Here is a 27,570-nt window from a genome sequence, read left to right as displayed (position 1 = left end):
TTAACAGTTTATCTCTCAGCCAAACCTCAATGGAATCTCATGGAACAAAGGGAAGACATTCCTTTAGCCCACGGGCTTGCTCCTTGACAAATGTAAAGGGCCTATGGCAAAGAATGGAAGTGTTACAGCTTAAAAAGCTCAGTTATTTTTATCAAAAAAAGTGTTAGACAACCAAAATATAGGGATCACTATCTGTCCCATCTGTAATATCCTACAAGGTTAGAGCCTGGACTGAGTCTTCAGACGCCTAGACTAAGCCAAATTTCCTCAAATGCTAAGGCTTTGCAAACAGAAAAGTTAATAAACCTTACTGACTTGGATAAATTGGATATTAAGTATCTCTTAGCATGGCCTTAGTATATGGTGAGGCTGATATTGGACTACTGTATCTCTCTCTGTTGTCCACATTATAAAAAGAATGTTGAAAAATTGGAGGTTGCAGAAAAAACCCACAAATGATTTGAGGCCAGATAAAATACCTTACACTGAGAGCCTTAAAAAGTTCAGTATGTTTACCTGACTAAAAAAGAAGACTAAAAGGTGACTTGAATACAGTGTATAAGTACCTTCATGAGGAGAAAATACTGGGCACTACAGGGCTCTTTAACCTTGAGGAGAACAGCATAACAAAAACCGATTTGTAGAAGCAGAAGCCAGACAAATTCAGATTAGAAATAAGGCATAAACTTTGAAAAGTGAGGGTGACTAACCACTGAACAAACTAGTAATGGAAGGGGTGGATTCTCCATCTCTCGATGTCTTAAAATCAAGATAAGATGCCTTTCTGGAAGATCTCTTTTAGCCAAACACAAGTTATTGCGCACCGTCACAGGGATAACTGGGTAAAATTTAATAGCCTGTGATATACAAGAAGAGTGAGGCTAGAAGATCTAATGGGCCCTTCTGGCCTTAAACTATATGAATCTTCTTTCTTTCAATTCATCCTAAAGTTCAATGCCAAATGCATTGGCTGAATCTTGTATAAATCTACCCAATTTAGGAGGTAGATTAAATAAATAGAATAAATCTACCCAATGGGAAAGTGACACCTGGCTCTCTAATCAAGTCTGCTAGATTATGAGCAAACTAATTTGGAACTAGTTTACACCTGAGGCACTTTTAGGAAGTTTTTGGAGGGAGTTCACTACTATATGCATATGAAGTGTTATTACTTATGCAACATAAATGGAACACAGTACCTTTGCTGCCCACAAAATCATATAAAAGAAGGGTAATAGACCAAGTACAGTATTTATGATTGTTACTATATACATATCACTATCTTTTCATGTTGTTAGCTTGATTTTTGTGTATTATTTGTATATTTTAGTAGTATTTTGTGTGTCACTCATTTATGTCAGAGCATTGGGGTATTTAGTCATGAAGTTATTGAACAAAACAATCATTTATTTTTGTAAAATTAAACCTACTGAAAAATACTGTTCAGCTTCAAGCTGATCCTGAAGTTCCCGCATCTGACCTTCATTTCCTCTGTATTGCCTTAAAGAGAGAAAACAAAACCTCATATAAAAGCCACCCATTACACTTGCACCTTTAAACTCAACATTTTTCTTTCATATGCACCCACCTCCTCCTTCACACACCACCTGTAAACATGGTAATTCATAAACACCACATTCTAAGATTCCAGTGTAACAATATAATTTATGGTACCATAATGGTAGCCGCCACAGATAATTTGGATGGGAAGCAGTGCTCCGAAAATGCTTGGTTTCGGTCTTCGACCTGCAGACTATTGTGGCACAGGTCCAGTGAGGGAAGGATATTCTTGTTGGAAAAGTAATGCGGGCTCCTGTCAAGCTAAAAAAATCATAAGTGAGAGGAGGAGTGTTTTAAGGAGAAAAAATGTACCCAGTCATGGAGCTCAGTGGTCCTCCAACAGACGCTCCAAAGTCTAAACCTAAAATGGTGGTTCTTGGATAGGCACTTCAATTGCTCCAGAAAGGCTGGACAAGCCTGAGCATAGAAGTATCAGCAAAGCAAAGCTTTTTATATTTCAAAATAAAAATATTCTAATACAATAAATACATACACATCTTCACGAAGCACATTTAAAAAATGCCAACAAGTATTTTTGGTTTCTGGAAAAAGGTGACCGACAAAATACATGAACATGGGAAAAAAAAAGAAAGGATTTTCCATTTTATGTCAGGCCTCTACTTACTTAGTGAGTTGAGCAAACTCAAATTCCAATAATCTCTTCGCTTCCAACAACGTATTGATCTCCTGTTTCAGCTGCTTCTCAGAACCCTTCAAGTTGTCTGCCTCAAAGGCTTGTGTTTTCAGTTCATTCTGTGTCATTAGTCGCTTATTTATCTCTTGTTCCAGCTGAAGTGTTAGATTCTTAACCTAATTGTTTAATAAATCATTTTAATTTAAAATTCTTTTACCAAATATTTTCCTGGATTTTGTTAAAAGTAATAATGTTTCACATGTGCATTATTTTATGTCAAGCATAACCATTTCCTACATTTTAATCATGAAATAATGCATACAAATATTCAAAATAGCCTTCAATATTACTTGGGTGCAATATCATAGAAACTAGTTTTTCTTATAGATTTTAGTCTATATTTCGGCCTCAAGAACTGCCCTGTTCCCAGCCATTCATTTTTTCTTTTGTAACAGACTCTGGGGTGGGGCATGAATTCATTCTCATCTATTCTACCTTAAGGGGGACAGTGGAAGAGGCCCAAGAGGTTTGACAGACCCCCATTCTTTGTGGAATTCAGGTTTTACAAGCTTTATGTCTTTTCACCCTAGAAAGTTATGCGGCCCAGAGCGGTCTAAAATTTGAATTGCAGACAACATGGCCTAGCAGAAAGGCTTTCAGACTGACTCTTCCAATTTAATCTGAAAGGACAGTGGGGATGAGACCTAATAACAATTAGCTCTTATATATCTTACAACAACTTTCAGCTGGTGTTTCTGAGATTAAATTTTGCATGCTCTGAATGATACACTGCATTTTGAAGAATTCAAATTCAGAATACACAAAATATCTATTTTGCAAGTGTAATAAGAGTGCATGTTCAAACTCATAGGCAAGCTTTATTTAAAAAAAATAGAAATAAAATTAAATGCAAAAATTACCAATCAGGTAAGAGTTCAAACACAAAAGCGACAGGACACCAAAAAGTTAGCTTCTCACAGCAACATTAACTAGCAATGTTATAAATTAAGGCATACAATTATAACAGCATAAATGAATACATGTCAAATGTTAGATCTGGCTAAGTAACATTAATATGGGAAAATTAACGTTTGAATTTACTAACTGTTTTGCAATTCAACTTAGTGTCCTTTAATACACAGATAGTATATTCTTCAGTAATAAATTGATGGCTTTGATAATGCAGAAGAAAATATGCTAGCCACTTTGAAACCCATCTCTGCAAAACTTACTTCCTGCATAACTCTATTGCGTAGGACCCCACTGACTTCATACCTGGAATCAGTTCACTATTAATGCATAGCACTTATAAAGGAAGACTGAAAGAAAGACATATTATCCAGGGTCTGAGACAGACATGGCATTTGACCTACTCAGACATAAATGTTTACACCATTTAGGTGAAATTTCTTAGTACAGTTATATTCAATAACGTTACGCTACATAAATATCTCAACTTAAATAGATTCAGTTTTCTATTTCTTAATGCAACTATCATTCTTTAATTTGTCTTTTACATAGAAAACATGATAAGTAAAAATGCAGGTTTTGCTTACTTCATCCTCAAGCCTCTCCTTTTGCTCAGTGAGGTGCTCAAGCTTCTGCTGAGACTGCTTCAGGTCAAAGTCCAGCGTGGAACATTGTTTTTCAATCTGAACTATTTGATTTTCTGCCCTGTCTCTTGCTGCCCTCTCCTCCTTTACTTTTTTTTCCATTTCTAAACAGGAAACAAAAGCAATTGACCGCACAATAAAAAGGTATATTTGCAAAAATACAAATATGTTACTTCTAAGAACATGTTTGCTTGACCATGCCTTTCTTAAATACACCTAATATTCGAGCTTTGATTCTATCCTTGGGAGTTAAGCACAGGGTTTCTCTCCCCCCACACAATGGCTGGGGTGTTTGAAATCCTTTACATTCAGATGAGTATGCATCTCTAGTCTACTACTGAACAAAATCATTATAGTATTGTTGCAACAAACAGAGACACAGTGATAGTGATTGCCAGAGTGTTAGGACCCTCCTACAGGCAGCTACTTGTCACTCCGCTAACTGCCATTATATCAGTGCTTGAAATGTTCCAGCCAGTTCATGTGTTGCTCAAAAACAGAGAGCTTCCAACAACAGCCATTGAAAAATGAAATTAAATAAAAATTTTGATAGAACGAATAGCAAAAAACATCCTAAGGTGTGTCAACACAGTAGGGTTACCAACTTTCTAATCGCACAAAACCAAACACCCTTGCCGCCCTCCTGCCCCGAGGCCCCACCCCTTCTCTGAGGCTCCATCCCCCGCTCACTACATCTCTCCTCCCTCTGTTGCTCACTCTCCCCCAACCTGACTCACTTTCACCAGTATGGCAGGGGGTTGGTGTATAGGAGAGAGTGAGGGCTCTGGCTGGGGGTGTAGGCTCCAGGGTGGGGCCAGACATGAGAGATTCACGATGCAGGAGGGGGCTCCGGGCTGGGGCAAGGGTGCAGTAGGGGGCTCCAGGCTGGAGCCGAGAGGTTTGGGGTCTGGGCAGCACTTACTTCAGGTGGCTCCCAGAAGCAGCCTGCATGTCCAGCTCCTAGGCGGAGGGCCCAGGGGGCTCTGTGCACTGCCTGCACCCACAGGCGCCGCCCCCACAGCTCCCATTGGCTGTAGTTTCCGGCCAATGGGTGTTGTGGAGCTGGCACTCAGGGCGGGGGCAGCGCACGGAGCCCCCCATGACCCCCACTGCGCCTTGGAGCCAGACATGCCAGCCACTTCAGGGAGCTGCATGGAGCCAGGGCAGGCAGGGAGCCTGCCTTAGCCCTGCTGCACCACCGACCAGACTTTTAGAGGCCCAGTCAGCAGTGCTGACCCGAGCCAGCAGGGTCCCTTTTCTACTGGGCGTTCCAGTCGAAAACCGGATGCCGGGCAACCCTAGAACACACTAAAAAAACATGGGCCTCTAAATTATGAAGGGAAGTGGTTGGATGAGTACAAGTCATGTGTGATAACTTCAAAGCAGTAAAATTATAGGTAACTAATGTTTCCTTAACTTAAAGATATAAACAGTACAGGGTTTTCATATTTGTAGTACAGAGACGTTAACAGATCCTATGCTGACTTATACCAACTAAAGAGAGAGCCCAGGATCTTTAAATAATGTATTACATTATGTATGTTTTCCAATTTTGATATGCATATACATTTTCTCTACACCAAGGATTAAAAACTGGTTTTATGAACACTACATTAAAAACATTCTTTGACATTGTAACGGAATTAGGAAAACAGACCTTATTATTGCTCAGTATTTTGTTTGAAACTAAAAGGAAATACATACCACACATTGCAACTGATTTTGCCTCTTCAATTGATTGATGTTTGTCAGTTAACCGAGCTTTAGTCACTTTATGCTCATTTACCTCCTGTTCCAGCCGCTGTTGTAATATTTTGAGTTTATAGTTTAAATCTATTTCTAAGTTATTCTTTTCCTGCAAATTAGGACAAAAAAAGCATACTTGATTAAAGCAGAACTGTAAAAATAAATTCTGGAGTATTTTACCAAGCCGTCGAATGGACCCACATTTCCTTTTCTTCCCTTAAAAAAAAGGAAGGGTTACATTTTTGTTTATTCGCAAGTCATAATATTAATAGGATGTATTATACCATGTCTTTTTAGGTGTTTAAAAATGAGGCTTGAAGGAGAGGAAGGGGGTAATAAGACTTTGAAGAAAAAACACTCATTTTATTCAGCAATCTATGAATTCATAAGATATCAATCATTTCTCATTTTGAATGAACTGAAGAATGCATTAATCAATAAAGGTTTTAATTACTGCTAGCATTTCTGTGCCTCTTCCTTGGTAGTGGTTGTCTAAGTGAAAAAAGGTTACTCATCCTGTACAGTAACTGAGGTTCTTAGAGATGCGTGTCCCTATGGATGCTCCACTGTAGGTGCGCCTGAGATGGGAGACCTTCAGTAGAAGCACCCATGGGGCTGCACATGCATTTCTCCCCATCTCGCACCATCTACATAGAGCTGTTCGGTCCAACCACCCTCAGTTCCCTCTCTACCGCAGAGCCTACATTTAAAACTCAGAAGCAGAGGGGAGGAAGGCGGGTAGTGGAGCACCCATAGGGACACACATCTCGAAGAATCTCAGTTACTGCACAGGGTGAGTAATCAATCGTCTCTTTTTCAAGCAGTGTCCCTATGGGTGCTCCACTGTAGGTGACTGTAGAGTAGTGCCCTTAGATGGAAGGCTGGGGCTTCGGAGTGATGTGAACCAAGGACGATAGGACAATATATCCTAGTAGGGCATCTGATGCCACGTCATCGGTAATGACACAGTATTGGCTAAAGGTGTCTGTGGATGCCCAAGTGGCGACTTTGCAAATGTCAGTAATCAGCACGTTGTTTAGAAAGTCAATCGAGGTAGACAGCGAGTGAGTAGGATGCATTCAAGATCCAGTTTGTGTTGACAGCAAAAGGTGGATGTACTCTGAGATCTGTTTGGATAAAACTGCTACCTTTGATCTTTCAGCAATAGAGAGGAATAAGCATGGTGAATGCCTGAAAGATTTTCTTCAGTCAAGATAAAAGGCTAATGCTTATATGACTTCCAAGATGTGCAGAGTGGCTTCATGTTGGCTGCTATGCAGCTTTGGGAAGAAGGAGAGAAGGTGGATAGGTTGGTTTAGATGGAAAGAGGACGGCACCTTGGGTAAGAGTTTCGGATGTGATCATGACTTTGTCTTTGTGAAAGATTGTGTATAGTGGGTATTCCAAGAGAGCACCTATTTCTCTTATCTGTCGGGTGGATGTGATGGCGACAAGAAATGCTGTTTTCATGGATAGGCGTATGTAGGAGCATGCTGCAATGGGCTCAAACGGGGCACTGGTGAGACAGCGCAACACTAGGCTGGGATCCCAAGGTGGGATAGGGTCTTGTATTTGATGGTACAAATTTTGAAGGCTCTTAAGGAATCTTTTTGTTCGTGCATAGGTAAATACGGAATGACAGTCTATCTTGAGGTGGAATGCAGTGGTGGAAGCCAAATGGAGCTTGTGGGCAATCCTGCTCTTTTAAGTTATTCTAGAATGTAGTCTAGAATGAGCAATAAAGGAGCATTTATTGCGAGGACATGTTTGGTGTTGCACCAAGTTTGGAATCTTTTCAATTTATTGAGATAAGTAAGGCAAGTTTTTATCATGCCTGCTACCTAAAAGAATCTCTTTTACCTGTTCTGAACAGGTCATCTCCAAATCCCAGAACCATGAAGGAGCCATGCCTTCAGATGGAGGAGTTCTAAATTGGATTGGAGGATTTGGCCTGTGTCTTGAGAGAGGAGGTATGCAATCAACTGTAGGGTGATTGGTGGACAAGCCACCTGCACACAAGGTAAGGGTACCAAATCTTTCATGGCCACGTTGGGGCTATGAGAATGACTGTAGCTCATTCCACCTGTGTCTTGTGAAGCACTGTGAAAATAGGGGAGAGGGTGGAAAAGCGTAGAGTAGGGGTGCATCCCATGTAATGAGGAAGATGCCCCGCAGGGACATTTGGCAGTTTTGGCCATGGAGAGGATATCTATACTCAGAAATTCACAGAAGTTGAATATGTGCTGCAGGTCTCTTGTGTCTAACTCCCACTCGTGGTCTTGTGAGAATCTCTTGCTCAGTGAGTCCACTGTGGTGTTCTAGTGTCCAGGTGAGTATGAGGCCAAGATGTTGATGTCATGCTGGATACAACAGTTCCACAATTTTACTGCTTCCGAGCACAGGAATTGGGACCTCGCTCCCCCTTGTCAGTTGATATAGAACATACAAGCAAAGCTATGGCCACAAAGAGGCAGGGAGAGAGTCTAAGGACTCATTTCTTTTGGGACAATTGAACATGACCCTGGAGATGCTAGAGGATGGAGCACCTTTTCTCCTTGTGAGGACTGCGGCTTTCCAAAGAAGACTGGCAGGAAAATTGATTGATTCAGGTGAAATTCCAAGACTGCCTTAGTTATGAATTTGGGGTATGGTTTCATCACCTTCCTATGGAAGGATATACAAGGTGGTCTGGCCACAAGACCTTGGAGCTTGCTAACTCTCTCTGCTGATGTAATGGCCACAAGAAGAAACATCCTGATGGTAAGACAATATACCGAGCACTCCAACAGCAGTTCAAAAGAAGGCTTTATAAGCTTTAAAACGACAACACTGAGGTCCCCTATGGAAGTCGGTACTCTTACTGGGGAGAAAGTATAAAGAAATTAAATAGCAGGGGTGTGACAAGACAGAGTGCAACTGTACTGGAGTGTGACAGGCCAATGTGGCAGTGAGGTTAACTTCAAGGGAGTTAAATATCAGTCCCACATGTGCAAGAGCAGGTCACAGTACATCATCTTTGATTACGGGGGCTCCACTGGGTCAGTATTATTCTAGGTTGCCCAAATGGAGAATTTTTCCCATTTGGAGAAGTAGGTCAACTTTACGGATGGTTTCCTGCTCTGTGTCAGAATTTTATGAACCCGTACGGAACACCTTCTGTCAGTGTTGTTCAGCTAGCCAACATCCTGGCTGTCAGGTGCAAAGACTGCATCTAGATACATTGTCTGACTGAGGTTTGGGATATCACATTAGGGTAGGAAGGAAGATGTATGGAAAGCTTCTGGGACATCTCGAGCAGATCTGATATCCAGAATGGTCTCAACCAATATAGGACTAGCACAATGATTGAGGCCCTATACTGTTGATCTTGGATATCCTGGGGACCAGGGGATACAGTACGATACCATACAGGCGTCCTCAAGAAGACTGAAATAGTAAGGCAATCGGCTCTTAGCCTGGACTCCCCACCTTCCCTGAAACAGAAGTTCTAACACTTGGTATTGTCCTCTGTGGCAAACAAATGTGTGGTGGGAGTCTCTCACTGACAGAATATTGGATCTAGTATGGATTTTTACACAGATCACTCATGGCTGGTTACCACATTTCTTCACTAAACATCTGCTAGGTCATTGCTAATCCCTGGAAGGTGTACAGCTAGTGGAGTCACCCCCATGTTGATAAACACCATTTCCAGCATTGGATGGCTTCCAGCAGGAATGCTATACAGATGAGTCAGATGGCTCTTAGTTCCAAGGCACTCATGTGTAGGTTAAAATCATCATGAGACCAGGTATCTTACATTTGAATGTGGTTCAGGTGGGCACCCCAACCAGTCCCTATAGTGTCTGAGATAAGCATTACTGTCCCCTTTTCTCATGTTCATCAGGACAAGCCACCAACAAAACACAATCCAGGGACATTCTGGTCTTCTGCTGGGCCTGCTTCTGATCAGCCAGTCATCTAGATATAAACAGGTGTAAATTCCATGTTTTCTTAGATCTGCTGCCATTACAGCTAGGAAGTTGGTGAAAACTCTCAGTGCCATGGAGAGCGTGAAGGGCAAAACACTGAACTGGGAATGGCTGGCCCCTACTGTTAACCTTATGCACTTCCCGTGAGACAGATGGATGGCAATATGTAAGTATATCATCCTGGAAGTCAAGAGCCATGAACCAATCTAGAGCTTGGAGCAATGCAGGAGAGTGTTACCATCCTGAGACTGAGTATGTATTTGTTGAGTCTCTTGAGGCCTAAGATAAAAGCCCAGTCTCACCCAGGAGGCACTGGAGAATCCTACAGTGGGATCCAGACTGACACACTTGAAGAAGCTGTGATTTATTCACACAATACAAAATAATTCAATACATGATCATATTCTGACCACAGCCAGTGAACTAACATTAGCATTTTCCTGAATCATCATGTATTATTAGTTACCTTACCTTTTCACAATGATTAAGTGAGTCTTGTGCTTGTTTTCTTTCCGTTTCCACTCTTTCGAGATTATTTTTAAGATTTTTTACTTCTTCTTGTAAAGATGTAATCCGAGCTAGCAAAAACAAATTTAAAATAGTTCAATTTCAGCTACTACGCCTAGCTGCAGAAACAGGACTTTGATTTTATTTTGTCCAACTGCTAATGTATAGATGTTTCCTTTCATTAATATAAGTGCTGTTACAACATACAACAACTGCATTTTCACAGACATTAACTCTGCTGAAGTCTTATTATGGGTAATGTGACAAAGTTCCTCCTCTGCCGTGGTGGGTCCTGCACTTATTGGCAGATATGCTCGCCTCAGAGGTTCACGGCAGCCCTCAGTTTGGCCACTTTCATGGCTCAAATCTGCCGTTCACTCAGTTAGCCTCATCATTGGCCAGCATGGGGAAAATGAAGAACAATAATCCCTGCAGTCTCTGCTGATCCACCTAGTGGATCAGGGAACAGGCCAGAGACCTTCCCCTCTAGTGGAACCCACAGTCCAGGTCAACTCTTCTGGTACCAAGTAGGGAGTTGGGGGGATGGAGGGAACCCAGGCCCGCCCTCTACTCCGGGTTCCAGCCCAGGGCCCTGTGGATTGCAACTGTCTACAGTAGCTCCTGTAACACCTGCGTGACAGCTACAACTCCTTGGGCTACTTCCCATAGCTTCCTCCCAACACCTTCTTTATTTTCACCACAGGACCTTGCTCCTGATGTCTGATAATGCTTGTACTTCTCAGTCTTCCAGTAGTACGCCTTCTCACTCTCAGCTTCTTGTGCCTCTTGCTCCCAGCTCCTCACACACCCATCACAAACTGAAGTGAGCTCCTTTTTAAACCCAGGTGCCATGATTAGCCTGCCTGTCTTAATTGATTCTAGCAGCTTCTTGATTGGCTGCAGGTGTTCTAATCAGCTTGTCCTTAATTGTTTCCAGAAAGTTCCTGATTGTTCTGGAACCTTCCCTGTTACTTTACCCAGGGAAAAGGGACCTACTTAACCTGGGGCTAATATATCTTCCTTCTATCACTCTCCTGTAGCCATCTGGCCTGACCCTGTCACAGTAGATACAACATATAACACAATGGAGCCCCAATCTCAGTTGGGGCCTCGAGGTGCTCTTGCAGTACATAAACATAATTTAAATAACCTGCACTGGAGAGGTCCTTCAGAGAAAGAGGAATTATTTTTACCCTACTGATCACTCCACAAAAGCAAAGGCTCTCCTCCAGCCTTGAGTTTGAAAAAGCTTGCCCCACACCGTATGCAGCTACTTCAGTGTACTATTAAACTGAAGACTTTAAACAGAAACACCAAGACATTTTAAGTGAAGTTTCCAATTGCAACTGTAATTTGGTTTCTTGTATTACTCTCCGTGTTAACTGTTATACCTTATACACACTATGTCAGCAACATAGCTCACAAGTATGTCAGACTATCTTGAACACTGCATGCTTAGCATAGTTTTTTTTATCTTAAAATGTCCTAGGAATTTCTAGATGACAAAATGATGTGAAAGAAAACACTTCTTCCAGAATTTCAATGCTGTGCTTAGTTGTCAAACATTTGCTTGTTAAAAACTGGCAATAGCGTGTGCAAATTTCATGTGGAACTCTCTGGCTAGATACCAACAGAACATCCTGTTCTATATACTTTAGGAACTCTGAAGAAGATTATCCTTTCATGCACACCTAAAGAGCTGTGTAGCTCTAACACTGCATCAGTGAGGTCTGCTCCACCACACCATATAATCTGTACAGGAGACCTTCCCTCTTGTCCCTTTCTATTCTGACTTCTTTGAATATATTTCTTTTTCTTCATACTGGATAAATTGCCCTCTCATACAGTTACCCCGTGGCAATCTAGAGTAATTAATCTGTAATGGATTCATTCTATTAAGTTGTCTCAGTGGCTAAGCAAGTTGTCAGTTGGCTGTCATCTTGGGTTAGAGAATCTAATTATTCTCTTAAACACACAACTCTCTAAACTGTATGGAACTTTCTGATATTACCTCTGCTGTGTCAGTGTCCCAGAATCCATAAACATTGCTCTAAAGGGGTTAATATCCACAGATGAAAAAAAATCATGTTGGAGGACAGAGAGGAGAAATCGCTGTTGTCCGCAATACTGCTTTCCCTCTCATCCCCAAAACTCAACCACACAGGAATTATGTACGTGAGTTAATACTGAATTGGTAAGACTTTTGGTACCTTAAACTGTATTTACAAATGTTCCCAAGTATTAGTCCTCTAGGGATACGCAATTCATATGTTGATTACTGCTCTGCTACGCTAAATGAATAGAATTAAACTCCTTGAAAACAGCTGGTACATTTTTTTCAGGCTTTAGACAATGGTACAGAGCAACAAAGTGAAGTTATGAAAATGGATTTTTGTAATAATAAATATTTACTGCAACATTAAAAAACTATGTACGCATGGAATGGTTACCTTGTAAATCTCCAATCATTTCAGAACCATGACTTCTGTCCCTTCGTTCTGCTTCCAATGCTGCGTGCAATTGATAACAGTCCTTTTCCACTTCCAATTTTGTGCTCTCTAGAACTCTGCATCTTTCCTGAAGTTCTCTGTTTAGTGATTCTAACTGGCTTATAGTCTTGCTCGTTTCTGTATGACTCTTTCTCAATCTTGCTGCTGTATCTGATTCTGTCCTTAGCAAATCATTGGCTTCTTCTAGCTGTTAGAGTAAGAAAAGTCAAGATTCCCATTCAAAGTGTAACAATTAACAGATTCAGCTTTGCTACATTTATGTAATCAATACTAAATGACAAATTTTAAGTAACAATGAAAACACTGAACAGCCATCACTTACTTGCTTTTGTAACTGTGTCATCTTCTCATTTGTCGTTTGTGAATGCTGGCTAATTTTTTTCAAGTCTTCTAACTGATCTTTTAATGTGGACACTAGAGACAGAAATGAATATGGAATTCAATTTTCCTAGCAGCTCAGAACAGAAAAGCTTTGTGTTACTAGATATTTCTACGTGAAAGACAGCAAAATAATTAGAATATTTCCTTTTAATTTCGTGAGGTCAAATTTTGTTCTTGAATATGTACACCTGGCTCACTCAAATCACTAGGGGCTCCACGTGCATACATCTAAGGGAAGAATTTGCTACTTCAAATATCAAAAACAGAAATAGCTATTTCCTGTGATAACAGAATTTCAAGAAAAAAATCTATTCTAAAATGCTTCAAATGCTAAAAAAGTAAATTTTTCATAAAACTGTATAGTAGCGTACACATCAACATTTCTAGCACCTGGGTAACATTGCTTACCTTCATTTTCTACATTCCGTCTTTTTTCATTCTCCTGTTCAACTTTTCTATGGTATTCATTTATTTTATGTTGCAGCACCATCTTTTCCTTCTCAGTCTGAGATACTGTTGATTCTAAATTTTTTCTTTGATTTCCCTGAAATTATAATAAACACTGGTATTTTCCATTTACATTTTACAGAATGATCCTACAAACTTTTTTTAATTCTGTTGTTCTGTAAGTAGTCTCATTGACTTCAAGTGGTGAAATCTTGGCTCAATTGAAGCCAGTAGGGCCAGGATTTCACTCACTGAGACTACCAATATGAACAGGAGGTTTGCAGGATAGAGCCTAATAATTCCCAACATCACTTTTGAAGTTTGTCTCTGATTAAATCTTCCAAACCACTGCAATAACTGTATTTAACACAAAAGCAAAAATTATCTGTCTACTAGGTCTATGAATACTACAATATAATGATGTCCTAGAGGATTATCTGCAAACTGATTTTTAGAAATCTAGCTAATTTTGAAAAATTATATTGAATATTCTGAACAAGGCTAAACAGAGAGTTCAGCACAGGATTTGAAATGAAAGAAAGTAGTTTTCAATTGTAGAGGCAAAAAAAGTATTTTAAAATTACATTTTTTTACTTTCATAACAAAAATGGCCAAAATGATTTGGTGTTTTGGAATGTGGAGATTTATTCTCAAATTTAAATTGGAGTGCAAATTTTTACAGGAAAATTATAAACCTCTAGCAGTATTATGAGGACACAGATTGACTCAACACAGTTAAAAATTCTGTGATTAAGAAACACACACCAACTTACCTCTTCATCCAGTTCCTTCATTAGCTTGTCTAGTTTTATGTTTGCAGTCCTATAAATAATGAATTATTTTAATATGTAAAAGAAGATGATCTTATTTTACATGCCTGGTATTTCAATATTTAAACTATTTAAGACCATTATTTAAAAAATGCTTACTATGTGCATGCCCTTCATCCTAAAACCAACATTTTAAATTGAAGAATGTCACCAATCAACATCAGTAGTTTATAATAACACAATCATCAAATGTATTGACAGTTCACTGGAGGCAATGTGTGTCAAAAACGGGAAGGGTCAAATTCTGTCCCTATATCCACAAAAAGGTGCAGAGTAAGAAGTTTTTATAACTAGTAAATGTTGGTCAACACTTCTTCTGCCATTCTCTAGAAAGAATGGCTCCAGTTGTGCACATCCCACATCTCTAAGAATGTGGATCCCCAATACTGATCAATTATCCATACAAATATATCCATATCATATATAGAGATATCTACATGCTATTACCACAAGAAAGTATCTCTAGAAAACTGGGGGGGAAAAAAAGTTACTACAGAGAGAAGGTGAAATAAGTGTTGAGTAACATCCCACAAAGGAAATATGAACTGGTCAGCCAGCAATACAGAACATCCGTTAATCCACAGCAAGATCTCCTCCAGTTCTATACATTTCGTATGGATGTCTGTCCCTAGTTTTGGCCTTTATAAAACATTAGGCCACATAAATGTTAGCCTTCTGTAGTTATTTACCTCTGTCCAAAAAAGTTATAGCAAAAACAATTCAGACAGTATTAACTAATGTAATAAATAGCAGTTTATACCAACATATGTAATCAAATTAGGGCTGTTGATTAATCGCAGTTAACTTACGTGATTAACTCAAAAAAATTAATCACGATTAATTGCAGCTTTAATTGCACTGTTAAACAAAATACCAATTGAAGTGTATTTAATATTTTTGGATGTTTTTCTACATTTTCAAATATATTGATTTCAATTACAACACAGAATACAAAGTGTAAATTGCTCAATTTATATTATTTTGTATTACAAATATTTGCACTGTAAAAATTATAAACAAAAGAAATAGTATTTTTCAGTTCACCTCATAAGTACTGTAGTGTAATCTCTATATCATGAAAGCGCAACTTACAAATGTAAATTTTTTTTGTTACATAACTGCACTAAAAAAAAAAGTAAAACTTTACAGCCTACAAGTCTACTCAGTCCTACTTCTTGTTCAGCCAATCATTAAGACAAACAAGTTTGTTTACATTTACAGGACATAATGCTGCCGGCTTCTTATTTACAATGTCACCAGAAAGTGAGAACAGGCATTTGCATAGCACTTTTGTAGCCAGCATTGCAAGGTATTTACATGCCAGATATACTAAACATTTGTATGCCCCTTCATGCTTCGGCCACCATTCCACAGGACATACTTGTTAAAAAAAAAAATTCATTAATTAAATTGTGACTTAATTCCTTGGGGGAGAATTGTACGTCTCCTGCTCTGTGTCTTACCCACATTCTGCCAAATATTTCATGTTACAGCAGTCTCAGATGATGACCCAGCACATGTTGTTTATTTTAAGAACAATTTCACTGCAGATTTGACAAAATGCAAAGACGGTACCAATGTGAGATTTCTAAAGATAGCTACAGCACTCGACCCAAGGTTTAGGAATCTGAAGTGCCTTCCAAAATCTGAGAGGGATGAGGTGTGGAACATGCTTTCAGAAGTCCTAAAACAGCAACACTCCAATGAAGAAACTAAAGAACATGAACCACCAAAAAAGAAAATCAACCTTCTGCTGGTGGCATCTGACTCAGATGATGAAAACGAACATGAGTGAGTCTGCACTGCTTTGGATTGTTATCGAGCAGAACACCTCATCAGCATGGACGCAAGTCCTCTGAAATGGTGGTTGAAGCATGAAGGGACATATGAATCTTTAGCACATCTGGCATGTAATTATCTTGCAAGGTCGGCTATAACAGTGCCTTGCGAAAGCCTGTTCTCAATTTCAGGTGACATTGTAAACAAGAAGTGGGCAGCACTATCTCCTGCAAACATAAGCAAATTTGTGTCTCTTAGCGATTGGTTCAACAAGAATTAGGACTGAGTGGACTTGTAGGCTGTGAAGTTTTACATTGCTTTATTTCTGAATGGATTTATTTTTTTGTTCCCAGTTCTACACTTGTAAGTTCAACTTTCATGATAAAGAGATTACACTATAGTACTTGTATTAGATGAATTGAAAAATACTATTTCTTTTGTTTTTTACAGTGCAAATATTTGTAATAAAAGAGTGAGCACTATACACTTTGTATTCTGTGTTGTAATTGAAACCAATATATTTGAAAATGTAAAAAAAATCCCAAAATATTTAAATAAATGCTATTCTATTATTAACAGCCAGATTAATTGCAATTATTTTTTTTAAATAGCACGATTAATCACAATTAATTTTTGTAATCGCTTGACAGCCCTAAATCAAATCTATTAACTCTGTGATAAAATGTATTTAACTGTGAGACATCAGAAGACACACTGATGTTACTGAATACTCGCTGTCAGTGTGATTGTAGGGATACAATTGTTGAATATATTTCTAGCATCCCACATGCTGCCATGTGGTCGGTAGTCAGTATGTGGACAGTGAAACTCCGGATGTGTGTAAAGAGCACACTATGTACTAAATATTACTCTGTGGTCTGAATTCCCATAAGACCATTTTTGGTAGCAATTCTTCTAAGATAACCAACAGCAATGTGTGCACATTAAGTTCCATGATTATCAGATTTTCAGAACTGTATGCTCATGTTGTTGAAGGTGCAAGAATAGGCAGTAATTTGTCAGATATTTACTTTTTTCAAGAATATAACAGAATTTAGTACTCAGATAGAAAACTGCTGCTCATCTCTGTCTTAATCTCAACAAAAGTTGCATGCTGGATCTTTCAATAGTACTGCAGCATTTAAGATACCAAGATGCTGGACAATCTTAAACTCCAATATTCTAGAACATGTGGTGCACATAGTATTTTACGTTCTTTAAAAAAAAAAAAAAAAATCTATGTATTCACTGTATCCCGCAGATGTTTTGAAACCTATCAGGGTAGTGGAAAGAAAAACAACATGGAGTTCAAATATTCAAGATGTGTGTCACTGATGCGAACACAAACAATTAATCTTCTTCTTTAAATACACAAGAAAAACATTCTGAGATCATTTTAAAGTGATTTAATTTATGGCCTTGAATCTCAGACCACTGAATTACTATAGTAGCAATATTGATATCATGCTTGTTATCCTTAATGTGTTTTTTACAGAGCTGATGGTTTATATTATTTAATTCTGAAAATGTATTTAAATTCAGTCTCACCTGCACTTTTGCTCCATTTCATCTTTCAATTGCATTTCATTTTGAAGTTGCTCTTCCAACTGATAGATAGTTTTCTGCATATTTTCCAGCTTAAAATATATATACATACATATTTAAAATATATGCACTACATTCTATGAAACTTGTAAAAAAAATTCCAGCACTTGCCTGGACTAGCTAAATGATGTCATAATCTATCTATTTTATATCAAGCATTTAATGACAGAGGAATGGAAGAGACTGGTTTCCACTCTGTGCACAAACACTGGCATGAGAAGAAAAATGTAAAGACTATGTTTTGTTAGTTATTAAAGTGTGATATTCTCTTCTTGAAGCTTTTAAAAAAAGTTACAAAACAACAATGCAACGTAGCAGTTGCGAAATCAAACAAAGTATTCTCAAAGTTCAACTTATTCCTGCAGTGCTATCTCAGTTCATAGATTTCATTATACAAAATATGTAAAATAGAGTAAGGCCTGATCCTTCATGCATCTAGGCACAAGAGTAAAGCATTATGTACCTGAATAGTACTGCTGAAACACATGAGTAAATTGCTCATATGCTTAAGTGTTTACAGGCTCAAGCCTAAGTTATTATTGCAAGGGATATAGGAAACATTATTTGTATTTACGTGAAAATTTCCTTTTTTTCTCCTCTAGTAGGAAGATCCACAGACCTTTTTCAGTGAATCTTCTGCTTGTCAACAGCTCTGGAAGTAGAATCTGACCTGGCAGCCTCTGACAGGGAGGAAATGGCTCAGTGCCCGAAGATATAGCTAATCTGAGAAAATTTCTGCAGCTTCTACTATATGACCACTTTATAAACCTTTGAAACTACTAACAAGAACTTCAGATCCTCTTACTACAATAAAGTTACTGCACAGGATCTCTTTGCCATAAAAAGATGACCACCAAGATACATCCCAGATGTTCAATATTTTCAGTCTCTTCAGGTGCTTGGCCTTAGTTGGTTCCCCCAGTCTTCACTCATAATATTTTAAGAGCTGCATGGAAAGGGATTAACAGTTCCAATTTATATCCTGAAAGGAAATGTATCCAAGTGGTCTTGCTATCTATCCAGTCATCTTCCTCAAATAACTCTTCCTAAGGTGGGCTGTCTGGAGGAAAGCATAGATGTGTTGCTACTTTTCAATAAAACAGTATCTAAATACTCTGGGGCAAGAACTTTGTTTTGGGTCTCCTGTATTCTGAGGAGTCAGACAACTGTCAGTCATTTCAGAAAGGACTGCTCTTCCTAGGTCTCTTGAGATTCACCCCAACCACTCCCCATCCTACCGAATTTGTGCTTTGAGAAATTAGGTTCTAAGGCTCCATAGTAGGATGATAAAGAAAGGAGGTTCCACATGATATCTGTCCCTGCTCCTTCTGAATACTTTATACAGGAACTGTTCTGCTGCTCTGCTGGTATCTGATATTTGGGGAGAGAAGCTAATGCTCTTTACCCATCTTAGATGGGAGCATGTGAGAGATTTATTTTCCTGCTTCTGAGCAGGATGTTTCCTTGCCTCCTTTTTCTATTTTTTAGACTTTTCTTGCTATTCCAATGGAAAGAGGAAGACAGAGAATTTATACTCCTCAAGAGGCTGAGGAGTTTGGCAGGTGCCTACCCCAGCTGGTTTTATAATTTTGCTTTCTTCCACATTATTGGGCTGCTCTGAGGTATCCAGAGGTAGAGTGGAGAGGCTCTGTAATTTTTCTCCATCTAGATAAGACAATATGCTTTATGAGTTTATTAGACTCTGCCACAAAGCTTTGAGATATGAGGGAGTTCCCCAATCTCTTCCAGAGGAAGTGGACTTGATCCTGAGATCTTAGAGTAGCCCTGTCAATGAAATCTAAAGGGAGAATTCCACCTACTGCTGCACCATAGAAAGCATGTGACCCTTGAAAGAGACTATTCCTAAGTGGTACCCCTTTGACTTGATGGATGGTGTCTAACCCCATAATTTGTAGGGACAAGGGGGGGACCAGGGGAAGCCTGTACATGGAGCAGCCACTTTGCCTGAATGAGTCACACAGAAAATAAGGCTGGGTTACATAAGGGCTCACCACACTTTGCTAAGAAAGGGCATGGGAGTTGGACAGAAATAAATGAAGGGCTCCTTACTGCCTACTTGCGTCTCTGTGTCTGGGTTGCTCTCCTTTTTTCTCTCTCCATGCTGACTACTTTAGGGTGTTTTTTGTTTTTGCTTTTTGTGGAGGGAAGAGGAATAGTTGTCCACACTGACAGTTGGGGATGACAGCCCAGGAATTTCTGTACTCAATCTTGCTGCCTTGGAGCTGGCTGCCTTGTGCCTCTGGCTGCCTGTGTGCTGCAGTTCCCTAAGAGGCTTGCCCAGACATGCTGTGCTAGCAGCTGCTGCAGCCAGTTACCTTAGTTATCAAAAGATGTTCTTTCAGAGAGGTTTCTGCCAAAGTCTAAGGCTAAATAACAAAAACCATCAAAAGCCTGGAATTCAACAAACTGAGCAGTTAGAATAAAAACATTTCTTTATGTTTTTGTTTCTGTTCTGCATTCTGGGGCAGGGAGAGTCTGGAGAAGTTTGCCGACAGTAGAGAAGGCAAGAACAAAAACTCTCTGGGATCTTTAGGGGCTGGCCACACCCTCCCTGACAATGACTTAACATGTCTGGTTCTACCTCCTCAGTGGTGAGAAGACTGAAGATTTTCTAAATCTTTTTTAACTTAACTTTTAGACTCTGATGGGCACTGAATTTCAAGTGTTAAAACAAAATAAAGGAGTAAAGTTAATTCATACTTCCAAATAGATTCAGAATTTCAATTAAAGGACTATGGATTCCTTCTCTCTCTAGAATCTTAAGGTCGAATCCTATGAGGTCCTGAAGATCCTCAAAACCCAATGTGTTCCCTGGAAATTGCAGACACTCAATTCCTCCCATGAGGCACTCAGCACCTTGCAGAACTGTACACGTAGGCAGTATCTTGTGTCACATTTACTTAACTTTGTTTGCAGTGTTGTTGTAGCCGTGTTGCTCCCAGGATATTAGAGAGACAAGGTGGGTGAGGTAAGATCTTTTATTGGACCAACTTCAGTTGGTGAAAGAGACAAGCTTTCGGCTAGAGAGAGCTCTTCTAGGGGATTCTCGCAATGACTAAGCAACTCAGGTGCCTGCTCAGGCACTTTTCAAAACTCACTAGGAGCCTGTCTGCACCTAAATACCTGAAAATCTGGCCTTAAATTCTTATTTTCTCACATCACCAACCAAAGGAAGGTGAAGTAACATACAAGAAAGAAGACACCAGTCAAAATGGGCACAAAGAATCAGCATCCTTCAAATCAAACATTTACTGAACTATGTTAAGCCAATATAAGATATAACTGGTTCCTCTGCCCTTTAAAAATATTTCTGTAAGTGACACAGTATTTAAGAACAAACTATATAGAGTCACCAAAAATAGGCATAAAACAGAGCACGTTCTGCAGTTGCATTTTTTTCCTTTCATTCAACTCTATAGCCTTCCTCTTCTTCCTCTGTTTGGAAAACACCTTGTATTGCAATCTAATAATAAATAGTAACAGACAGTCATTGATATCTGCTTAATGGAATGGACAATAGAAACAAGGCATGGATCGGGCTAGTAGCATCCAAGCCTAGCACGATAGCTATTAAAGCTAACCAGAACATTTTTGGATAGAATATTTTTCCATCAAAAAACGCCAATTTTAAATATTCAGCAACAATGGGTTGATTTTACAAAAAAATTAAATGGAAACCTGCCTGATTTCCTTCCCCAACCCAGCCGTCTCTCTGGAACCTGGGGCTTCAGAGGCTCCTCAACAGGTCACCTGGCAGGGAGTTTGGGATCTGAGGCTCCCTGTGCCTCAGCATCCTGTCTCATGGGGAGCTTGAGAGCCGTGGCTCTCAGGGTTACTCAGCAGCTCACAAGGCAAGTTGTCCTAGAGCTGAGGCTCCCAATGGTGTCCAGACCATACAGGACTCCCTGATTCTTCCAATGCTCCCAGAACTTCCAGGGTTTCTAGGCTCTCAGCTCCCCAGCAGGCTGCTGGGCTCCCAGACATCCCTAGACCCCACACTAGCTGGCTCCCTGGGCGAGATCCCTCCCCGCACTAGCTGCCTCCTGCTCCCTGGTTGGCCTAGTCACAGGCTGCCTAGCTTCCTAGCTCTGTGGTGGCCTGCCTGGCATGCTACTGCAGATCTGACTTCCAGGGAGCATATTTTATTTTGGAAAACCAAAGCTTTTCTATTATGGAAATGTTTTGGTGTTTCTTAAAACTAAATATTGTGGAATTTCCATTCAGTGAAAATTCTGAGATTTCAGCATTTTTCATTCCAATTCAGGATAATTGTTTTCTAAAGTATCAATTTATTTTTCAGAACTGAAATTCTGTTTCCCTGCCAGTTCTTAAAACTATGTCAGTCTAAACAGTTAAAATAAATGTACTGTTTTTCCATATTTCAAAACACTACAGCAGTTTCATGTCATTTAAAATTACTTCAGTATTTCAATGTGCAGTGTACCCAATGTCAGTTTACACAAAACTAATGTCAAAATACATACCAGACTTTTATCTGTACTTGAACTTGTTCTGTTGTCATTTGACTTTTCTGTAGAAGCAGATAAATACCTATAACAAAATATTTAATTAAAAATGTTTAAAAGCAAGGTTAAAAGAAAGAGAAAACAAAGAGTAAACTAGTTAAAAAGGATCTCCAAAGATCACAAACTCTGCGAGATCCAGGTAGCCATGAGGACTATAAGGACAGATTTTTAGTGCTTGCATTTATTATGTTATAAAATGTAAACACATTTAATTAAAAGACCATACAATTCGTGGTATAATTTGTCTTACGTTAAGTAGAAATCTGCAGTTTTTACCATTCTTCTCCTAGGAAAAAAGTACTTCCTTTTATAGTAAGTTAAAAGTTTTACTTTCCATGGTTCAACACTCTCTTGGGCCCTGATCTTGCACACATTTACTCACATGATTAATTTTTCCTCACAGGAGTAGTACCATAGAAGTCAACTCTGCAGGGAGTATGGGCACGGAACTCCCAGTGAAGTTAACAGGAGTTCCATAGCTGGAGGGACTTGCAGCACAGGGCTCTTTGACAGTATTCCTGTTTTATGTAATGGTATCAATTCGGAGTACCAAGTAGATCTATATGTTTATTTGCCATGACTGCGTATGCTTATTTGTCATGGATTATGAAAGTCAGATAAATAAACGCAAATAATTTGCTGATTACCTTAAAAGCTTGGGATGAGATTCTGCTCCCAACTCCTACATTTTTATGCTTGAGTAAAGGAGACAGAATGGCATAAAAGGGCTCCACAAACCCTGGATCCATCTTCGGAAGAAGAAGTCTAACATGCAAAAGACAGCCACAGACTCTCTTCTGAGGACTCCCTCCCACATCCTGATGTAAGGAGAGTGTCTGGGGCAGGACTAGGGGTGGGATGGATGTGCTGGAAGCAAAGCTGCAGCACAGAGTACTGAGGAGATTTTGGGGAGCATTATTACTCATAGGCGACAATACCAGGCTCCCCATAAGTCAGACAGCTCCCATAAATTAGGCTGCCTAACTTACACCTGGGGCCACTTTGGCCCCTCGAGGTAGTCCAGAATCAGGAGGGTGCAAAGGTGGCTTAAAGTAACCTTAGCCCTTCCTTCCACTGGACTTTGAGGTCTGTGAAACACAACCCAAAATCTCATCCTTGAAGATTAAAAATATGTATTGCCCTACTTTTTCCATTTGACAAATAATGATTTTTCCTGCAATTTCAAAGGAACAGGAGTTAATGTGGCTCTTTGGGTACACTGGATTCTAGTGTGGTAACTACAGCCAAAGCCAGGATGGGAAGGGGAGTACATAGAAAGTAGCAGCTAAACAGTGGTGTCTATCAGTGCTATATCTGTAAAAGGTAGAATGATTCCAGAAACTTTGGGGAAGCATGTTCAGAAGTGGCACTTGTTACACACTTAAGAGGTATAGTATGTGCTTTCCCCAATGCCAGCGTCTGGAGTACTATCAAGTACATAAGATATGGGGCTATGAGCCTGCCTGATTACATTCCCCTTGGGATGGTCAGCACTAGCCATCTCAATCTCCTTGTACTTAAGAGCGCTGCCTGCAACACTGAGGCTGAGTCCTTCACAGGTGTGATGACAGGCTCTCAAGCACCTTCTCCCCCTTAAACAAATGCATGCAGAGACAGCCAAAATTTGTCCTTTTGTTGGTAATACTGTATTCTATAACAAATGTAAGAAGTTCTTATTTTAAAACAATATAATTGGTGCTGCTATCAACAACGCAAAACAATGCACAGTGTATTTATGATTTGTGTTCCGTTGGATGACTGGATGGCAATACAATAGCAAAGCAGAGATGTTTTTGTATTCCACAGGAACGGAGTGGTTGAATTAAAAACAGAACATTTAGAACCTGAAGGAACAGCTACAAGATTATTTTTTAAAAAAGAAGGGAGTATAAAGTAGACTGTAGGGTACTATCCCTTTAAACTTACTGGATCAGACCAATGGTCCATTTAGTCGTGTATCCTACTCAAACAATGGGCAGAAACAGATGCTTCAAAGAATGGTGTAAATTACCTATAATGAAATAACTTATTTGTGGCAATGGGAGATGCCCCCCATCAGTCAGTCAATGTCTGGTTTATGCTCTGAAGCAAGTGGGTTTATACACCTTATATATTTTTATTCTATCTAGTATATCTAGGGATAGCATTATAATAAGAACATCTTAGCTTTTTCCGAATCCTATTTTTCTGACTCCTACACTAAGGATCTGATCCAAAGCCCACTACAGACAATGAAAAGACTCCCGCTGACTTCAAAGGGTACTCGATCAAGCCAAAGCTCTTGGACTCAATAATATCTTGTAGCACTGAGTTATATAGGTTAATCAATCACTACATAAAATATTTCCTTCAGTTTTGAATTTGTTGCTTTTTAATTTCAGTTAACATTGTTCAGCACTCAGCTTTTCTGAAACGTTAAACAAGAATGTTTGAAAACCACATTAAGGAGATGTTGCAACTCAGAAATCCTGGTTCTATTCCACGTTCTCAACATGTATGTACTCTAGTGCTTATAGATGATTCTGATCCCGTCCACCCCGTATTCCTCCCACTCCCATCTTCTGTTCCCTTCGGTTGCTATCCACTCTGCCCTGTCCCCTCCTATGCTCCCTATTCCTCCCCATCTTGACTCCGATCCCTGTCCCCATCTTCATTCACCCCCAGCTCCTGTCTCGGTATTCTCCTATCAACCCCAACCTACTCCTGCCCCCACTTTATTCCTCACCCCCTTAAATTCAAGTCAGTTTCCTCCAGAATGCTTGAGCACTAGCAAAGGAGCACTGGGAGGACAGGAGAGACAGCCTCCCTATTTTTAATTCTTGTGCCTCACACTACAGTGGTCCCTGTCAGCCAGGAAGAATAACTGCAGAGAAAGTTGTTCTCAGCTCCTGAAGCCCCAGAAGTAAGCATGCTCAGTCACTCTGTGCAGATGAAACATGCATAGCCTGGTTGGTACATACCCGCGAGTGCTTTGTGGGGATAGAGCATGCTCAGCACAGACAGAATCTTCAGAGAATTTAGCTGATAGCCTCTAGCAACCCACTGGCAAGCATGTCTAAATTGTTATTTTCAGAGGCTTATTTGGCAGATTTTCACAGGGATGGCTAAAAGCACATATCTGACACATAGGCAAGTCACCTGCCAAATTTCAAGTCCCGGCTCCAAAGCACAGAGGCATTATAGCTTCTCCGTAATATACTTTAACACGGGCAAAACAATTTATTTTTTCCCTAGCCTCATTCTCAAACAGCTAACCTGATTTTTTGCTGAACCTGTCCAAACAAACAAAGAAAAAAGTTATTCCTTGATTTTAGCAAAACTTTTGACATGGTCTCCCATGGTATTCTTGCCAGCAAGTTAAAGTAGTGTGGGCTGGATGAATGGACTATAAGGTGGAGAGAAAGCTGGCTAGATCGTCAGGCTCAACGGGTAGTGATCAATGGCTCCATGTCTAGTTGGCAGCCGGTATCAAGCGGAGAGCCCCAAGGGTTGGTCCTGGGGCCGGTTTTGTTCAATATCTTCATTAATAATCTGGAGGACGTGGATTGCACCCTCAGCAAGTTTGCAGATGACACTAAACTGGGAGAAGAGGTAGATATACTGGAGGGTAGGGATAGGATACAGAGCGCCCTAGACAAATTAGAGGATTGGCCCAAAAGGAATCTGATGACGTTCAACAAGGACAAGTGCAGAGTCCTGCACTTAGGACAGAAGAATTCCTCGCACCGCTACAGACTAGGGACCGAATGGCTAGGCAACAGTTCTGCAGAAAAGGACCTAGGGGTTACAGTGGACAAGAAGCTGGATAGGAGTCAACAGTGTGCCCTTGTCGCCAAGAAGGCCAATGGCATTTTGGGCTGTGTAACTCGGGGCATTGCCAGCAGGTCGAGGGATGTGATCGTTCCCCTCTATTCGACATTGGTGAGGCCTCATCTGGAGTACTGCATCCACCATTAGGCCCCACACTACAAGAAGGATGTGAAAAAATTGGAAAGAGTCCAGCGGAGGGCAACAAAAATGATTAGGGGACTGGAACACATGACTTATGAGGAGAGGCTGAGGGAACTAGGATTGTTTAGTCTGCAGAAGAGAAGCATGAGGGGGGATTTGATAGCTGATTTCAACTACCTGAAAAACCTGCCTGAGGCAGACATCTGGCCTGGAAAATATCAGTCTCAACAGCTAAGTTATGGTTTAATCATGGCTATTTTTAGTAAAAAAAAGTCATGGACAGATCACGGACAAAAAACAAAAATTCACAGCCAGTTCATGACTTATACCATAATACCCCTGATTGTATCTGGAGGGGAGGGAGCCCTAGGGCACCAGCAGTTGCTGCGGCTGCTATGGGGAGGGAGGAACAGGGAGCCCCGGTGCCAGTCACCCCAGAACCACCGCAAGCCGCATTGGCCGCTGCTTGGGCAGTCCCCGGGGCCAGCTGCCAGGGGCTGCCAGAGCAGCAGCCAGTGTGGCTGGCACCGGGGCCGGGGCTGCTCCAGCAGCAGCTGGTGTGGCTGTCCCCAGGGCTGCCTGAGCAGCTGGTCCTGGAGGCAGCTGCTTGGGCGGCCATGGGGTCAGCCACACTGGCCGCTGCAGAAGTCACAGCGGTCTCAGAAATTCACAAAATCCATGACTTCCATGACCTCTGTGACAGACATGAAGCCATTGTTATAAGCAACGGAAAACAGGGTCCTATAATGGAAGGCTTTGAGCAACCTTTAACCATTGTTGCTACCAACACAACCTATTTGTAATAACCATATAAATAGCAATGCATGCAGTTTGAACTGATGTTATTTAAAGCCTCATGGGCAGTAGTGCAAATTATAAAAATCACATCAATTTCATGCTGCTGCTTGGGAGAACTTTAAAAGAAAAAAGGAGACTAAGAGGCAGAGTGGAGTCACTATCTTCACAACAGCCAAGTGAGAACGAGAAACTTCCTTACCCTTTCTAGCAGCCATGAGGAGACTTTAAGTTTATCAGATATCTATTAGCTAGAAACCGATCTAAAAGAAAGTCCCCAAGCCAAGTCAAGGAACATCATCCTAGGGATAAAGTGAGTTTTCATTGCCCTGGGATCAGTGGTTTTGCGCTCATCCTTCTGGCCTCATACAGACACATTCACGAACTACTCTTTAACCTTTTGTATGTGATTCTGTCTAGTAGATGTGTCAGGGGTTTTGGGTTTTTTTACTTTGAACTTTGGGGTACAGATGTGGGGACCCACATGAAAGACCCCCTAACCTTATATTTTATCAGCTTAGGTTAAAAACTTTTCCAAGGCACAAATTTTTTGTCCTTGGACGGGGTATTGCCACCACCACCAAGTGATTTAAACAAACATTTAGGTAGGGGCCACTTGGAACCCTATCTCTCCAAGCCCCTTTACCCCCTTTTTTGGGGAGGCTTGAGAATAATATACCAACCAAATAGGTTA

General features: G+C 40.3%; 1 protein-coding gene across 4 annotated transcripts in view; it reads right to left on the bottom strand.

Moving 5' to 3' along the window:
- The window catches only part of ROCK1 (Rho associated coiled-coil containing protein kinase 1), a 186,064-nt gene that overhangs the window by 50,572 nt on the left and 107,922 nt on the right, over positions 1–27,570 (bottom strand). For all 4 annotated transcript variants that reach the window (XM_073331427.2, XM_073331428.2, XM_073331429.2 and 1 more), the window contains exons 11-21: positions 22,089–22,155; positions 17,527–17,615; positions 14,143–14,191; positions 13,331–13,466; positions 12,864–12,955; positions 12,482–12,728; positions 9,996–10,102; positions 5,512–5,662; positions 3,751–3,911; positions 2,186–2,370; positions 1,431–1,500 (exon numbers count right to left, since the gene is read on the bottom strand). In XM_073331427.2, coding sequence (XP_073187528.1) covers positions 1,431–1,500; positions 2,186–2,370; positions 3,751–3,911; positions 5,512–5,662; positions 9,996–10,102; positions 12,482–12,728; positions 12,864–12,955; positions 13,331–13,466; positions 14,143–14,191; positions 17,527–17,615; positions 22,089–22,155 — 1,354 coding nt within the window. The remainder of the gene's footprint in view (positions 1–1,430; positions 1,501–2,185; positions 2,371–3,750; positions 3,912–5,511; positions 5,663–9,995; positions 10,103–12,481; positions 12,729–12,863; positions 12,956–13,330; positions 13,467–14,142; positions 14,192–17,526; positions 17,616–22,088; positions 22,156–27,570) is intronic.

This window comes from Lepidochelys kempii, chromosome 2 (genome assembly GCF_965140285.1).
Source record: "Lepidochelys kempii isolate rLepKem1 chromosome 2, rLepKem1.hap1, whole genome shotgun sequence".
Lineage (NCBI taxonomy): Eukaryota > Metazoa > Chordata > Testudines > Cheloniidae > Lepidochelys > Lepidochelys kempii.
The sequence above is the reverse complement of the archived record's forward strand: the minus strand, read 5'-3'. Positions and strand labels throughout refer to the sequence as shown.